The sequence below is a fragment of the Poromitra crassiceps genome, assembly GCF_964638095.1.
Source record: "Poromitra crassiceps genome assembly, chromosome: 2".
Lineage (NCBI taxonomy): Eukaryota > Metazoa > Chordata > Actinopteri > Beryciformes > Melamphaidae > Poromitra > Poromitra crassiceps.
Window position 1 is genome coordinate 72,122,368 of NC_139624.1, and position 18,445 is coordinate 72,140,812.

At 42.9% G+C, this 18,445-nt stretch overlaps 1 protein-coding gene across 1 annotated transcript in view; it reads right to left on the reverse strand.

The window, feature by feature from the left end:
• trpa1b (transient receptor potential cation channel, subfamily A, member 1b) overlaps positions 1-18,445 on the reverse strand; it is a gene marked incomplete at both ends in the record, with an annotated part of 58,723 nt that overhangs the window by 692 nt on the left and 39,586 nt on the right. The window contains 6 exons of the mRNA XM_083662971.1: positions 61-167; positions 6,225-6,326; positions 7,506-7,574; positions 12,120-12,302; positions 13,493-13,622; positions 18,120-18,289. Coding sequence (XP_083519097.1) covers positions 61-167; positions 6,225-6,326; positions 7,506-7,574; positions 12,120-12,302; positions 13,493-13,622; positions 18,120-18,289 — 761 coding nt within the window. The remainder of the gene's footprint in view (positions 1-60; positions 168-6,224; positions 6,327-7,505; positions 7,575-12,119; positions 12,303-13,492; positions 13,623-18,119; positions 18,290-18,445) is intronic.

Below are 18,445 nucleotides of genomic sequence, written 5' to 3' on the forward strand. Positions count from 1 at the left end.
TGTCAAATCTCATCATGTGATTAATAAGTACACCAGGGTCATTTGCAAGCTTTACTGTACCTGTACTTCTGCTTCTGGAGCTCATTGTATATTGGAGTGGAGTTGTGTGAGTTGTGGGGCTGCAGACGGGTCCGGAATTCATTTGTCTCCTCAGCCCAGAACAATGTCTTAAAATAGGTATATTGTCAATTTAAAGTGGTATTACAGGATTAGAAATTAAATTGAGTGGAGTCTGAATCTGAATGGAATATGTAAAATAAGTTACAAAGACACAGCCTATGAGATATTAGTTGGGTCATCTCCAGCAATTCTGTGACTGTGGAAAGCGTAAGTTAGTTTCTCAGTAGATTTGTCATCTTTAAAGGTTAATTTAGAACAAATAAATAATAACAAACTTACTGTAGCCTCCATGCCTCACGCGATAAAGAGCCCTAAATCCAGAATAGCTACCTTTGGCTACGTATGTTGGAAATTATTTTTTCAATTGTTTGGCCTACAATGCTGCACAGTACAGGGTTTCTGGGACTTTCTGGTCCAAGGAATTCATTATTGATGTTGTTTCGATGATTTGACCTACTTTTGACCTTTTGACCAAGATGGCTACCGTTTTGTCAATTCTTCATAGTCGTCATAGAGCCTTCATATTTGACTCTAATGAAAGCTCTGCACATGCTGAGTTGAGTTATCAACAGGAAAACAACATGTAAGTACACAGAGGTCATCTCAGATGCAAAAAAGGTCAATGTTTGTGGAAGAAACAAACCTTCACTAAGGGGCACTTTACACGAGGACGGTTTCCTATGGAAACGCGGAATTATTTTATCGTTAGTGCCTCCCTTTTAGACGGCGACGGCGAATTCGCGCTTAGGAAACGACACATTTTAAAACCACCCTCCAGAGTGAAATTGTTTGATACGCTTCCCGCTGAGCGCTCCATGTACCGTAAATTCCGGACTATAAGACGCACCGGTGTATAAGCCGCGGGACCAAAATTGACTATTTTTTTCTTCTATAAGCCGCACCGGACTATAAGCCGCGGGTGTTTTGATGTTTAATTACCATATGAAAGGGTTCGTGCACAGAGAGGAATGTCGGGAAAGAGATCGCTGTTTGGGGAAGCTCCCATTTATTAACATTTCAACAAAACAAAACAAAAGTCAGGTCACTAATCCCCAGACAAAATCACACAACAATAGGCTACCGTATATGTGCAGCAAACCTGTAACCAGAGAAGTCAAGTCACTAATCCTCGTCTTCCTCTTCTTCCTGCGTACTGAAACCACCAAAGTCCTCATCTTCAGTGTCGGAAACGAACAGGTTCAGGGTGGCTTCGTCAACCACTCTCCTCTCTCCTTCAGGTGCCATGGCACAAGTCCGATACCTCACGAGTCCGACACCTCACGAGTCCGAAAAAAGAGGCTAACTTCCCCCAGACCCTAACCCAAAACCTAACCTCTCCCACCCCCACGCCTAAACCTAACATCCCCCAGACCCTAACCCAAAACCTAACCTCTCCCACCCCCACGCCTAAACCTAACCTCCCCCAGACCCTAACCCAAAACCATGAGGTGTCGGACTCGTGAGGTATCGGACTCGTGAGGTATCGGACTAGGGGGCAGTCCCCGTGGCGTCATCCTCTTCATCCCGCAGCAGTCCAGCGTTTTGGAACCCGTTGGTAATTGTGGATGTTTTCACACTCCTATAATATTCCGTGATCTTCCTTTGTGTGAATTCGCCGAAGTTTGTGATTTTCTCCTGATAGTCGGGAGGGAGTTGTTCAGTAGTTCTCCCCCGGACGGACAGTCCCTTTTGCCCAGGTTACGCGCGGCTGCTCTGTTTGATCGGCGGCTGCTCTCTTTTAATGCGAGATTGACTGCTTTCAACTTGGAAGCTGCCTCGTGTGAATTTCTGCGTACCTTCCCCATGGTAAGTGAGAGTGTTGCTTCTACTGCTCGTCTTGTTGTGAATATTCCTTGATCTTCCTTTGTGTGAATTCGCCGAAGTTTGTGATTTTCTCCTGGTAGTCGGGGGAGGGAGTTGTTGCCCGAGTGGCCGTTTGCTTACCGTAATTACCATATGTAAGTGGTCACGCACAGAGGGGATTGTCGGGAAGAGATGGCTGTTTGAGGAAGCTCCCATTTACCGTATTACAACATTTCAACAAAACAACATAACACAACACCACCGTTGTTTATTTTTACAGTGCACACAGTGTCCGCGGTGTGGTGAAAAGAGGGCAAGAGAGGAAATTAAAACAGAAGTGGATTTATAGTTAGAAAGAGTGCTAAAAAAGAGAGATTTTTTTTTTTTTTTTTTTTTTCTGAAAAAATCCATAGATAAGACGCACCGTTATATAAGCCGCAGGGGCCAAAAAACGGGAAAAAAGCCGCGGCTTATAGTCCGGAATTTACGGTAATCACTTTGGAACAGCACATTTCAGAAACTCTGACGTGCCTGCACAGGCGACACACGCGATGCCGTGCGCGAGTTGGCAACCAAATAAAACGTCAGTATGAATTAAGTTTGGCAACATTCAGAATTAAGCTACACTGCGGCCAACTTCAGTTACATGTTCATAACGTTACTGCTGCGAGGAGCCGATGGCTGTACCCGGTCGGCATTTAACGTTAGTTACAAAAGCACGTCGACAGTGTTTTCTCATTGCCAGTAGCAGTAGGGTGACAGATCACAGTCAGCGCTCCCGGTCCTCGCTGCTCGTTAAAGATTTCCAATAGGCGTTATTCTGATAAACTGGTCACATATATGTTACATTCTCACCCGACAAATATTAAAACTTTAACAGTTTGGGGGTTTTTTTAGCTTGAAAAAAGCTTTTTGGCAAGTCTAAATGTCTGCGGAAAGTGTACTCTACTTCCGCGTTTAAAGCGAAATTACGTCATGCAGTAAGCGTCCTTGTATGGGCAAAGAATAAGGTGATCACACTGCCACCTAGCGACCCTCCATGTACATTACGGCGTTTTAAAAATTCAACAGCGGTCATGTAAACAGGGAGAAGGTGTGAAGGAAACGCTATTGTGTTGTTTCTTTCAGAAACTGTCCTCGTGTAAAGGGCCCCCATGGTCACTAATTCAGATTCACTTTTATTGACATAGTAGATAATCAGATTACCTTTGAGCTACTATGGAGGAAAGTGAGAGGGTTTGATGCCGCTCCACGCTGCAGGTATCGCCAGAAGATTGCAAAACAGGCTATGATCCATATATACAATAAAGTGAAGCGATTTTTCTAGCAACTTGTCCGACTTTGCTAGTGCTAGTACTTTCCTATCGCTATGTAGCCTGCTGCTGGTTGCCCTCCAGCATAGAGACACTGCGGAGCGCGTCATCATTCAGAAACCACGGCCAAAACGGGTGAAAACACAAACTCCCGTCCAATCCTGGCGTGCTCCTATGTCGCGTGCATGGTCGGGTGTTGCACACAAAGATCGTATATACAGATGTTGAACACTCCAACTTACTTCCTTGACAGCTTCGGGCGGCTGTAGCTCAGGAGGTAGAGCGGGTCGTCCACTAATCGCTTTGGATAAAAGAGGTTGGTGGTTCGATTCCCGGCTCCTCCAGTCTGCATGTCGAAGCGTCCTTGGGTAAGACCCTGAACCCCAAATTGCTCCCGTTGGTGTGCCAGCACCCTGCGTGGTAACCAGCTGCCATCGGTGTGTGAATGGGTGAATGTACCTACTGACTGTAAAGCGCTTTGGATAAAAGCGCTATATAAATGCAGGCAGGCCATTTACCATTTAGAGCTAGATCCACATTTTTCTTCTCGCCAATTCTCAATGGCTTCCTTGTTTTGCTCGGGAGTACAAAAAAACCTTAACTGGCGATTTTTTACATTTGTTATCTGCGCAGCCCACCACACAACAGCTTTTAGCTATGTTTAATTCAAGGAATATGACGCTGGTGTGTGTAGGGATGGGCATCGAATTTCGAATTTTCGAATAATCGTTATTATCAAGGTCGATTTTTTATTATTGAAAGTCGAAATTTGTTTATTGTATTTTTATTTTATTTTTTTGTGAGTGAAATGTTGCATTGTCTCTCCCCTGATTCTAAGTATAGTCGAATCGCTTGGTTTGAGCAAGTAAAACAATTTTTATAAGCAACCTCTCCCTCTTCATGGGATTTCATCTGCCATTCATTTTTCCATAAACCTTGCTTAAAATGCTTATAAAAATTGTTTTACTTGCTCAAAACAAGCGATTTGACTATACTTAGAATCAGGGGAGACAATGCAACATTTCACAAAAAAAAACAAAAAAAAAAAACATTTTTAATTTTTTTTACATTTTTATTTTTATTTTCGAATTTCGATTAAAAGTCGACTTTAGCCTGCGAATTTCGAATAGTGTTTTTGCTAGAAATGCCCATCCCTAGGTGTGTGGGAGTGAACAGAGAGCTTTCCCCCCTGATGGGCGTGGCCTGTTTCATGCAGTGTCTCTATGATCACGTTGTTTACAAACAAGTCAATGGTCTCGCCTCTGGATGTGACGTCACCTGAAAACAAGCTATACACAGGTGTAATCACTCAGGGTGTATTCACACCTATCTCGTTTGGAGCAGTTGTTCCGAAACAGAGAGCATTTTCCCCCTTGGTGCGGTTCGTTTGGGGGAGTGTGAACACAGCAATCGCACTCAGATGCGGGACAAAACAAGCGGACCGAGATCGCCAAGAAAGGGTGGTCTCGGTCCGCTTTAAACGAACTCTGGTGCGGTTCGTTTGTGGTGAGAACGTGAGCCGACCTCGATCCGCCACAACAGCAGTAAACGGTGCGCATTTTTGGATAAACCAGCTGCCGTAGTCAGCTGCGCTGTGCGTAATGGCCTGAAGAACGAACATTTTTATCGTTTAAAAACAACATCTTTCAGATCCTGTTTTGGCGACTTGTGACTTGCATCGATAAACTTTGGGGGATTTTTGGATCATCACAACAGCAGTTTGAACTCAATCAACTTACCTCAGACCATGGGAAGCAACGTTAATGTGTTGAATCTCTACGGATTTTGCCTGTAAATTGTGTGCGGTGTGCTGCTGCGCAGCGGGTGCTGCTGGCTCCCTCTCTCCCTCCCTCTCTCTCCCTCTCTTTCGCTCTCTCTGGTCTCCATTCAATAAATGAAAACAAGTCGTGGTAATCAGAGCCAGCCTTCTTTGTGATAAGATTGTCTGGTTCAATCAGACAATCAGACTGATTGCATGTCTTCCTCGAAATGTCCGTTATTATTAAATTATTTGTTAATATTTTATTCCTGACAGGACAGGTGTTCATATAGCCTATGTCTCGGCTAATCCTCATCTCCGTGATAGTAGCCTAATAGCAGAATTTGCGAGGGTCTTTGATCTTCTATCTCCAAATTCCCGATAGCCTAAATAGGCTAAATAAATACATAGGCTTACATAGGCTACATAGCATACATTAATAAATAAATAAAGAACTTTCTCCCTCTCTCTCTCTCCCGATCCCTCCTCTTTCTTTCTTTCTCTCTCTCTCTCTCTCTCTCCTCGCACAGCGGACGCCCGACATAGCCTAAAATGTAGGTCTAACAAAACGCATTTTTATAATCATATAGGAAAATCTCTGGGAATTATTTTGTCCATCCCGAGAGGCTATTAGCCTATCAGAGTGTCTGCTGGCCAATCCAGGAAGTTTGACAATACTATTTGGACCGTTTCATTTGTGGCTGTGTGAACACAAACAAACCAAGGCACAAATGCAACAATTGTATCAATTAAGTACCTGAATCGGAACAAAGCAAATGACCTACAGGTGTGAATACACCCTCACATTAGTGGTGGCCCTGCCCCTGGGACACCTAAATGGAATTTAACCATCATTAATCGGTTACACCTGTGTTTGCTCTGCTTTGACACCACAACATGGCTCCTCTGAAAAGGGCCTATTATGAATTCCTTGGACCAAAAAGTCCCAGAAACCATGCATTGTGCAGAATTGTAGGCCAAACCATTGCAAAGGTAATTATTATTAATTAATTTTTATAACATAGCCGGTGGTAGCCATTCTGGGTTTAGGACTCTCAAAAAAGTTCCCCGCATTTTGGCGAGAGGCATGGGGGCTACATTTGTTTATGAACCTTCATAGATGACAAATCCACAGAGAAAATAACTTAAGCTTTCCACAGTCACAGAATGACCCAACTATATGGCCCATGTGTTTTTCAGCACCAGCACTGTTTAAGCGTAGCACATACCTCGGAGCACTTGCGGTTTGGGTAGATGGTGATCAAGGGTTTATCGACTCGTTTAATCAACCAATAAGGCAACTTCTCTTCCAGAGAAGTGTGGAGATCAATCTGAGGTCAACAAGTCACATTTTCAGTCAGAGGTCAGATCAGACACAAGTTGTGTTGGATCTATAAGTTGTACACTCTGCATGTAAACACGGATCAATGGTTATATTCTACATCTGTCACATGAATTGATTCTCACAGAAAAATGCCCTTGATTGTAGCCAATAGGCTGAATTTATGCAAAGATTGGATTATTGAGCTAAAGCCATGATTTTAGCCTGATATTCAGACTGAATGGCCATTTTGTTCCATTATTCAGCCTGTGTGTGTGTGTGTGTGTGTGTGTGTGTGTGTGTGTGTGTGTGTGTGTGTGTGTGTGTGTGTGTGTGTGTGTGTGTGTGTGTGTGTGTGTGTGTGTGTGTGTGTGTGTGTGTGTGTGTGTGTGTGTGTGTCTGTGTGTCTGAGTGTCTGTGTGCGTGTGAGAAAGTGGGCAGGATGTGATTCAGGAGCCTGGAACCAGGCTACCATGATTGGAGTTTGTCATTTTTTGTGCAGCCTGTATCTGTCACCTCCTGCTGTTGTTAATGCCTCACAGTTGGCCAGGAGGTTATATTTTTGGCCCCGTTTGTTTGTTGGTCTGTTTGTCCGCAGGATCTCAAAAAGTTAGGTCAAAAAGGGGGCGTGTCAATGGGCGTGCCCAATCACAAATAGGTGCCTAACTTCCAAACGGATTCATGTAACACTACGAAAGGTTGTAGAAAGGTTGGTCATGGGCCAAGGACCAACTGATTAACTTTCCACGCCCACTGGCCAGAAGGGGGCGTGGTAATGGATTTAGCCAATTACAAAAAGGCACCTAAGTTCCAAATGGATTCATGTGACGCCACAAAACTTTGTTGAAAGGTTTGCACTCTAGTTTCTTTTATGAAATCACATTTGCATCTTACATGTCCATGTTCCACGTCTAAAAAGCAAAAGGCCTCCAGACCCAAACACCAAAAGAGAAAGGAGACATTTGCAAAAGTCTCTGAAAAGCTTGCTTTTCAGAGACTTCATACTCATTCTGTTGCCCATTATGGGTGGACAGAAAGACAGACGGACAGACAGACAGATAGTGCAAGTGCTTGGTAAGCAGGGCAAAAGCTGCAATATCTTCTATATTTTCATATATATTCATACATTGTATAATCAATGTTCTTTTTCAATCATACTTATCTCATTTATCAATGGTTCCATACATACCTGCATGGCCATTCTCTTCATGGTAGCATCTCTTTGTACCGCAGCGATGTCTCCGACTGCTAAACCAATCTACAACACAGTTAAAGTGAGAAAAATAACAACCATCCATGTTAACTATGTTAAGCACTTCGTATCAACTAGTAGCATAGAGCTCAACAGTCACGTGACTTTCTGTGACGTCTCCAGCCCCGGAAGAGAGTTCCCCATTCATTTTTTTCATAGACATTTTGAAAAATCCTTATCCACCTTATTTTTGAATGCCCCACTGTAAAAAATAATTGTGCGTACAAGGTCCGGTTTAACGTGACTTATTGTTGCAGCTTGCCATTTCCTAAATGGTATTCTACTTGATTTGAAAAGATGGCCGCCTACACTCAGTCCCTTGTACCCTGGCTGAATTGAACATACAGTAACTTGGCCAATAAGTATGTAACATACCAAATAAAACAAACAGTAATGTCTTTATTTGATATAGAATGCAGAGGACATGTAACTGTTTCGTTAAACTCGCGTTCCAGGAATATTGTATTTACCGCGCTGCTCTAAAATAACGTTAGTGGCGCGAGGCTCAGAGAGCCTGTTCGTCCTAGAAGCCACTCGCTTTGCACCAGAAGACAATCGATTTGGGGGTGGAACACGCCAGGATTGGCCAACACCAACGCCAGTGCCCAGACCTGTCGAATCAAATCATCGACAGATGCTATGGCCCGCCTCCCAGTATTCTCAGTGTGCAGAGATGATGGTCTCGACCTAGTTTCAAGATGAAGACCAGACACGCTGCCTCGCACCACACGTAATCTAGTGACATAGTGACCTCATCATCACGTGTAATCCTAGCGTGACGTCAAGTGTAGTAATCCCAGCGTGACGTCCGCGTGACGCACTTGCCTAGGTGACGCCGTTAATGTCGTCAGTGCCGAGTGATCTCTGGCCGCTGCACCTGAGCTGATCTCATCCCTTCTCTGGAAGCTGCGTTTCACCCCACCCACCTCCCCAGTCCACCACCAATGTATTGACTCCTGAAGAATCCCCTACGGGGGGCGGTTCTCTATTCTAGCCCGAGCAGATGCCCTCCCACCTCAAGAAGAGAGGCATCTTACCACGGAGTCACTACGCCAAAGAATCAGTCGCCATGCTGCCACGCCATCAGAATTAGTGCCATACCGTTTCATGCCATAAATCTTATCGCCATGCCATACTCTAATAAAGCTTGCTGCTTAACCTTACCCTCTGGTCTCTCATGATTGAAATAGATACAAAGAAGGTTAGAAATATAGCCAGCCACGTTATAAACAACTAACCAACGATGATGGGTCCGTATGGAAATGGTTTTGCCCGAAATAGTTAAAAGTTATATCAATTTGGTCATTCAGTGGCGTTTTACTGCCATGTAACATAACTAGCTAGCAGCTAATATTAGCCACAGCAGGCGATTACCCATGAATGCACTGCACTCTTAAAGGGATATTTATCGTTCGCCCAGACGGGTGTCAAGCTGTCAGCAACAAGGCTGGGAGGATCACACCGGAAGAAGCACCCATCAGGCAGATCAGGCAAAAATGGCCGCCAAAAATAAGGTGGATATAACGAGTTTTAAGGGTGGAACCAAGCCAATGAGTGACCTACTGGATCGTGAGTGGCCATAAAACATTTCACTAAATAAAATTGTTATGCCTCCACCGGCGATAGCCAGGCCAGAGGCATTATGGATCCGGGTTGTCCGTCCGTACGTCCGTCCGTACGATGTTCGTTAACGTGATATCTGAGGAACGCCTTGACGGAATTTCATCAAATTTGCCTCAAACATCGACTTAGACTCAAGGATGATCTGATTAGATTTTGGTGGTCAAAGGTCAAGGTCACTGTGACCTCTCGAACGCCATTTTCAAGCTTGTTAACGCGATATCTCAGGAATGCCTTGACGGAATTGAATCAAACTTGTCTCAAACATCGACTTGGACTCAATGATGAACTGATTAGATTTTGGTGGTCAAACGTCAAAGGTCAAGGTCACTGTGACCTCTCAAATGCCATTTTCCAGCTTGTTAACGCGATATCTCACGAATGCCTTGACGGAATTTCATCAAATTTGCCTCAAACATTGACTTGGACTCAAGGATGAACTGATTAGATTTTGGTGGTCAAAGGTCAAAGGCCAAGGTCACTGTGACCTCTCGATTGCCATTTTGCCACAACTGAGTGGTATTTTCTGCTCCCTCTTCCAACGCTCAGTGGACACCCAGGTGGTCCCACAATTGTGGAAAACATCTACAGTGGTCCCTCTTCCTAAAGTCCCACGTCCATCCTCTCCTAATGACTACAGGCCCATTTCCCTTACCTCTCTGGTAATTAAATCCCTGGAGAAGATTATTAAAACCCACATTTACGACGAGTGTAAACAGGTTCTGGACCCACTACAATTCGCTTATCGTCCTGCAAGAGGTACAGATGATGCCATTACAACGCTTTTAAACTTTCTGTACTGCATCTGGAGGGCTGTAAAACACATGCACCAGTCCTCTTTGCAGATTTCTCCTCTGCATTCAGCACCATCCACCCACTGATACTGGCTGACAGATTGAAGGAACGTTTCTACATGGACGCAAAATTAATTGCATGGATTCTGAGTTTTCTTATTGGCAGATCGCAGAGGGTAAGAGTGGGAAGTACCAGGTCAGAGGTGCGTTATACCTCTATTGGCACACCACAGGGCAGCGTGCTGTCAACCTTTTTATATATTTTATACACAGATTGTTGTCGTAGCAGTTACCCTGGACAGTACATAATTAAATTTGCGGATGATACCGCCGTGGTCACCCTACTGGGACACGATGAAGTTGAACATGGCCCAGTTCTAAATGACTTTGTCAAATGGTGCGAGGCTTCACATTTGACTCTGAACATAGCCAAGACTAAAGAGGTTCTCTTTGACTTTAGACGAGACCCTCGACTATCCACCCCATCCATGATCAAAGGAGAGGAGATTGAGGTGGTGACAGAATATAAATATCTTGGTCTTATTATAGATCACAAATTATCTTGGGACCAATGCGTGGATGCTATCTTTAAGAAGGGCCAACAGCGCTTGTATTTCCTTAGGAAATTGAGCTTTTTTAATGTTGATGACAAAATTCTTACTCTTTTTTATAAGTCTTTTATTGAGAGTATTCTTTGTTATTGTATTGTATGCTGGTACGGACATTTCAAAGTTACTCACAAAAATAAATTGGTAAAGATTGTAAAGATCTGTGGAAAAATCATGGGGCAACGGCAGGCCGACCTGTACCACCTGTACTTGACTAGGCTGACCGTGAAGGCAGACAAGGTCTGCTCAGACAAAACCCATCCACTGTCAGCAGAGTTTCAGCTACTCCCTTCTGGTCGGAGGTATACATACCCCAAGATCAGAACCAACAGAGCGAAACATTCATTTATCCCCATGTCAATCATCCAGCTAAATAAGATGTGAGATTCAGGGAATCTGAAGTTTTTATTTGTTGTTTTATTGTTATCAGATATGCACTTTAAATATGCAGGGCTGCTAACACTTGCACTTTAATACACAGTATTATTGCGTATTTTTGTAGTATTTCTGACCACTACAGATGATTTTATGATTTTTATGAGTTGTGTATGTTATTTTAATGTGTCTGTGTCCTCATGTACTGTGCTGTACAACAAATTGCCTCCTTGTTTTCTACTACTACTACATTTTCAAGCTTGTTAGCGCAACATCTCAGAAATGCCTTGACGGAATTTCATCAAATTTGCCTCAAACATTAACTTGGCCTCAAGGATGAACTGATTACATTTTGGTGGTCAAACTTCAAGGTCACTGTGACCTCACGAACGCCATTCCCAAGTTGCTTAACCAAATATCTCAAGAACGGCTTGATATAATTTCTTCTGATTTGGCTCAAACATCGACTTGGACGTAAGGATGAACTGATTCCATTTTGGTTATCAAAGGTCAAGATCACTGTGACCTCTCGAATGTCATTTTCAAGCTTGTCAACGCGATATTTCAGGAATGTCTTGATGGAATTTCTTCGAATTTGCCAAACGTCCACTTGGACTCAAGGATGAACTGATTACATTTTGGTGGTCAAAGTTCAAGGTCATTGTGACCTCACACACCCAATTTCCAAGCTCTGTAACACAACATTTTAGGAGCGCCTTGACGGAATTTCTTCCAATTTGCCTCAAATGGCGATTTGTACTCAAGAATTAACTAATGGCGGAGGCATAAGTCTGCGTTGCGGTCGTTCTAGTTTATTTTTCATTTTTTGTTGTTGCTCCAAGTAAAATGTTTTATGTTCGCTCACGATTCAGTAGGTCACTGGTTGGCTTGGTTCCAGCCTTAAAACTCCTTATATAAGGATTTTTCAAAATGTCTATGGAGAAAATGAATGGGGAATTCTCTTCCGGGGCTGGAGACGTCACAAAAAGTCACATGTCTGTTTAGCTGTGAAAAGTGGAGGTGCCTTTAGGGAGTCAATAGCTGGAGGCAATGCACTCTGTAATACAACACCCCCCCCCCAATACTCTATCAAAGGGAAACAAAACAAAACATTATGTGGTTATTATATTATATGATTTATTTTATAGTCTTACCATTAGGTTCATCAGCAGTATTGGCATGATCAGAACAAAGCTCACAAAAAGAATGTATGTCAGCCAAGAAAATGGAAGCTCATCATCAAGATAGGCCTGCAGGAAGTTGCTTTGGTAATTCAGTTCCCCGACCATCATCACAAAGGTTTGCACCAATGAGAGCGGCACAGTTTCAAACTCTTTCTGAGGAAAAAACAAAAGCATGCCAATTTTAAGTAAGGGTTAATGCACGACGAGGTGTCCATTATCAGAAATTAATGTACGACGCGGAGGCGTGAACCTTATTCCGCGAAGTCCATTAATTTCTGATAATGGACAACTCAAAGTGCATTAACCCGCTTATACCATGGTCACTTGCCAAAGAAACAAAACAAGACCATTTATATTTTCATGCATTTTGCAATCAAAATCTAGTTTTCATAACCTTGGATATGAGTTGAGAACCGGCGAGACAAAATAGTCCCCTCGGCTGCTCAAGATTATCATTGGATAAAATGGCCGCCTAGTGCCTGCACCTGGCAGAATTTCTAGACCATAAACTAACTAATAATTTGGCCAATTGTATGTAACATACAAAATAAAGCAAACGGCAATGTTTAAGAATGCAACTAATGTAACTGTAATGTAACTGGCTCGTTAAACTCGCATTCCAGGAAATTACGTTAACTTGTGGGTCTTATAAGACGTACATGTAAGTGGGGCGTGCCACGCTCGGAGGAGACTGAAAACCATTCTGAAGCTTTCTATGTTAGAGCCCAGGTATGTTTTGTACAAGGAAGTCTCTCAGTGTGTTGCTGTTAACTGCCCATTTCGTTGTTTTCTTATTGTCGATCTCATCTTTTTCCTCTTTGACTTGATTTGTATCAGTGATACAGGCAGCGCGTGCTCTTGCAAAGTGCCTGGCTGCTGCTTGCTGCAAAGTTGTAAACAGAGCTGGTTTAACAATTGACAGCTGAGAGCCGGCTTCTGTCAGCTGACAACATCAGATCTCAGAAAATGACAGATTCCTAAATTGCCGTTATTTTGATAAACTGAGCACACAGGGGTAATCTAAATAGTTACTTTGACAGACTAATTTTTTACATTATGTATAATGCTCGCTTAATATTGAGTTGCAACCCTTTTGCAAACCTCTCCTCTTACATCTGCCTTTGTCAATCTCAATGATTTAAGTGGATTTAGAAGCAATCAATAACTGATCATGGAGTTCACCAGGATTGACATGGTCAGACGAGAGAAGAGCAGGCTTTTGTACACTGCACAAACTAAATAACACACACACACACACACACACACACATACATCTTTCTCATTTTGGGCTCATTTAGGGACAAAGATATTTCTTGATTAAAATGACTGGTTTCTTCTCCTACCCGGTGGAGCATCAGTGCATGGAAAGTGAAACCGAAAGCCAACAACAGGAACACGAACAGTATTATAATACGGGCCAATGTCCTCATGATCTCTCCAAACATCACAACGTAGATACCAAAGTGCTCAAACCTGCGGAAATGGGAAATCATTCAAATTACGGTAGTAGCCTATCAACCCTGACAAAGACAGGGTGTGCTGAAATGCTGGTTTGTTCAGTTGAGTATTTGTGACAGGATGTGTTCAGTTGAGTATTTGTGACAGGACGTGTTGAGTATTTGTGACATGATGTGTTCAGTTGAGTATTTGTGACAGGGCGTGTTGAGTATTTGTGACAGGACGTGTTGAGTATTTGTGACAGGGCGTGTTGAGTATTTGTGACAGGGCGTGTTGAGTATTTGTGACAGGACGTGTTGAGTATTTGTGACAGGGCGTGTTGAGTATTTGTGACAGGGCGTGTTGAGTATTTGTGACAGGACGTGTTGAGTATTTGTGACAGGGCGTGTTGAGTATTTGTGACAGATGTGTTGAGTTGAGTATTTGTGACAGGACGTGTTCAGTATTTGTGACAGGACGTGTTGAGTATTTGTGACAGGACGTGTTCAGTATTTGTGACAGGACGTGTTGAGTTGAGTATTTGTGACAGGGCGTGTTGAGTTGAGTATTTATGTGTTGAGTTGAGTATTTATGACAGGACGTGTTGAGTTGAGTATTTGTGACAGGACATGTTCAGTATTTGTGACAGGGCGTGTTGAGTATTTGTGACAGGATGTGTTAAAGTCCCTGGAAACCAAAATCCACAAAAACGTTCTAACTATGTTATTTAGGGTCTTATGTTAGTAATTGTGTGCCTCCGAAATTATTATACATTACTTTCAACCCAAAGCCTTAAAATCGACACTTTTCTACAAGATTCTACAAGGTACTTCCTCATTGAAGAGAGCAGTGCGCGAGGTGCTAAAATGCAGGAGCTTATGACGTCATAAGCTCTATATAACCTTTGTACACGCGCAACTCGCCCTTCTCCTTTTGTCCGTTCTTTGCCCCCAGTGACAGCGCTCGCTCAGTGTATGTCTGTCTGCCTCCCACTCTGTGCCGAGCGCTATGCTGCTCTCTCTCTCTCTCTCTCTTCTCTCTCTCTCTCTCTCTCTCTCGGGACTAGTGTGAGAGAGAGCACAGAGAGAGACACACAGCCTGGTGACGCGAGGTTACTCACACATACACACACACACTGCGCTGTGCAGTCGCACTCTCCCTCTCCGAGCAACGAACACACACACACACACACTCTCTTTCTCCGTTTCCCTCCCCCCCTCTCTCTCGCGCTCTCCGAGAGACAGACATTTCCCTGCTGCAGATGGGACACGCCCACACAGTCCGCGGGAGAAAATACACTCTAAAAAATAATTGTTTCTCATGACTTTTGCCACGACTGTCAAACCTAAATTTATATACTTTGCGACGTTCATCATCGTTCAAATTTGGCTGGTGGCTTATTAACATAGATTCCTGTGATGTGATGAACTAAAATGCTAAATAATAATAAAATATTTCTGGTTTCCAGGGACTTTAAGTTGAGTATTTGTGACAGGATGTGTTGAGTATTTGTGACAGGATGTGTTGAGTTGAGTATTTGTGACAGGGCGTGTTGAGTATTTGTGACAGGATGTGTTGAGTTGAGTATTTGTGACAGGACGTGTTCAGTTGAGCATTTGGGACAGGATGTGTTGAGTTAAGTATTTGTGACAGGACGTGTTGAGTATTTGTGACAGGATGTGTTGAGTTGAGTATTTGTGACAGGACGTGTTGAGTTAAGTATTTGTGACAGGACGTGTTGAGTATTTGTGACAGGATGTGTTGAGTTGAGTATTTGTGACATGGCGTGTTGAGTATTTGTGACAGGACGTGTTGAGTTGAGTATTTGTGACAGAACGTGTTCAGTTGAGTATTTGTGACAGGGCGTGTTGAGTATTTGTGACAGGACGTGTTGAGTTGAGTATTTGTGACAGGACGTGTTCAGTTGAGCATTTGGGACAGGATGTGTTGAGTTAAGTATTTGTGACAGGACGTGTTGAGTATTTGTGACAGGACGTGTTGAGTTAAGTATTTGTGACAGGACGTGTTGAGTATTTGTGACAGGATGTGTTGAGTTGAGTATTTGTGACAGGGTGTGTTGAGTATTTGTGACAGGACGTGTTGAGTTGAGTATTTGTGACAGGATGTGTTGAGTTGAGTATTTGTGACAGGACGTGTTGAGTTGAGTATTTGTGACAGGATGTGTTGAGTTGAGTATTTGTGACAGGACGTGTTGAGTTGAGTATTTGTGACAGGATGTGTTGAGTTAAGTATTTGTGACAGGACGTGTTGAGTATTTGTGACAGGATGTGTTGAGTTGAGTATTTGTGACAGGGTGTGTTGAGTATTTGTGACAGGATGTGTTGAGTTGAGTATTTGTGACAGGACGTGTTGAGTTGAGTATTTGTGACAGGACGTGTTGAGTTGAGTATTTGTGACAGGACGTGTTGAGCATTTGTGACAGGACGTGTTGAGTTGAGTATTTGTGACAGGACATGTTCAGTATTTGTGACAGGGTGTGTTGAGTAGTTGTGACAGGACGTGTTAAGTTGAGTATTTGTGACAGGATGTGTTGAGTTGAGTATTTGTGACAGGGCGTGTTGAGTATTTGTGACAGGACGTGTTGAGTTGAGTATTTGTGACAGGACGTGTTGAGTTGAGTATTTGTGACAGGACATGTTCAGTATTTGTGACAGGGTGTGTTGAGTAGTTGTGACAGGACGTGTTAAGTTGAGTATTTGTGACAGGATGTGTTGAGTTGAGTATTTGTGACAGGACGTGTTGAGTTGAGTATTTGTGACAGGACATGTTCAGTATTTGTGACAGGATGTGTTGAGTTGAGTATTTGTGACAGGACGTGTTCAGTATTTGTGACAGGATGTGTTGAGTTGAGTATTTGTGACAGGGTGTGTTGAGTATTTGTGACAGGATGTGTTGAGTATTTGTGACAGGGCGTGTTGAGTATTTGTGACAGGGCGTGTTGAGTATTTGTGACAGGACGTGTTGAGTTGAGTATTTGTGACAGGACATGTTCAGTATTTGTGACAGGATGTGTTGAGTTGAGTATTTGTGACAGGACGTGTTCAGTATTTGTGACAGGATGTGTTGAGTTGAGTATTTGTGACAGGATGTGTTGAGTTGAGTATTTGTGACAGGGTGTGTTGAGTTGAGTATTTGTGACAGGACGTGTTGAGTTGAGTATTTGTGACAGGATGTGTTGAGTTGAGTATTTGTGACAGGATGTGTTGAGTTGAGTATTTGTGACAGGACGTGTTGAGTTGAGTATTTGTGACAGGATGTGTTGAGTTGAGTATTTGTGACAGGACGTGTTGAGTATTTGTGACAGGACGTGTTGAGTATTTGTGACAGGACATGTTTGTGACATGACGTGTTGCGTTGAGTATTTGTGACAGGACGTGTTGAGTTGAGTATTTGTGACAGGATGTGTTGAGTTGAGTATTTGTGACAGGACGTGTTGAGTTGAGTATTTGTGACAGGACGTGTTGAGTTGAGTATTTGTGACAGGATGTGTTGAGTTGAGTATTTGTGACAGGACGTGTTGAGTATTTGTGACAGGACGTGTTGAGTATTTGTGACAGGACGTGTTTGTGACATGACGTGTTGCGTTGAGTATTTGTGACATGACGTGTTGAGTTGAGAATTTGTGACAGGACGTGTTGAGTTGAGTATTTGTGACAGGATGTGTTGAGTTGAGTATTTGTGACAGGACCTGTTGAGTTGAGTATTTGTGACAGGACGTGTTGAGTATTTGTGACAGGACGTGTTGAGTATTTGTGACAGGACGTGTTTGTGACATGACGTGTTGCGTTGAGTATTTGTGACATGACGTGTTGAGTTGAGAATTTGTGACAGGACGTGTTGAGTTGAGTATTTGTGACAGGATGTGTTGAGTTGAGTATTTGTGACAGGATGTGTTGAGTTGAGTATTTGTGACAGGACGTGTTGAGTTGAGTATTTGTGACAGGATGTGTTGAGTTGAGTATTTGTGACAGGATGTGTTGAGTTGAGTATTTGTGACAGGATGTGTTGAGTTGAGTATTTGTGACAGGACGTGTTGAGTTGAGTATTTGTGACAGGATGTGTTGAGTTGAGTATTTGTGACAGGATGTGTTGAGTTGAGTATTTGTGACAGGATGTGTTGAGTTGAGTATTTGTGACAGGATGTGTTGAGTTTATTTGTGACAGGACGTGTTGAGTTGAGTATTTGTGACAGGGCGTGTTGAGTATTTGTGACAGGATGTGTTGAGTTGAGTATTTGTGACAGGACGTGTTGAGTATTTGTGACAGGATGTGTTGAGTTGAGTATTTGTGACAGGATGTGTTGAGTTTATTTGTGACAGGACGTGTTGAGTTGAGTATTTGTGACAGGGCGTGTTGAGTATTTGTGACAGGATGTGTTGAGTTGAGTATTTGTGACAGGACGTGTTGAGTATTTGTGACAGGATGTGTTGAGTTGAGTATTTGTGACAGGATGTGTTGAGTTGAGTATTTGTGACAGGATGTGTTGAGTTGAGCATTTGTGACAGGACGTACCTCTGGAGAAAAAGGAGCAAGCCAAACCAGGAATGTAAAACTGCTATTGCCCCTGCTTGCCAATGTAAAGAACCCTCTGCATTGAAGAAGAGTGGAATGACAAACAACAGGGAGAGGATGGCTACGGACCAGTCATTCGGGTTGGAACTATCCTTGAAGTAATTCCAGCGCTTCCAAATGACAAAGAAAGAACTTTCAGTCAAAATATAAAACAATCAGACATACTAACAACTTCATAGCCATTTGACACTATCAAATAAGGCTACTTTCATGCAGTAAACCTGACCTCAACACACTGTAAACACTGTTTTTTTGAATAGCTTAAT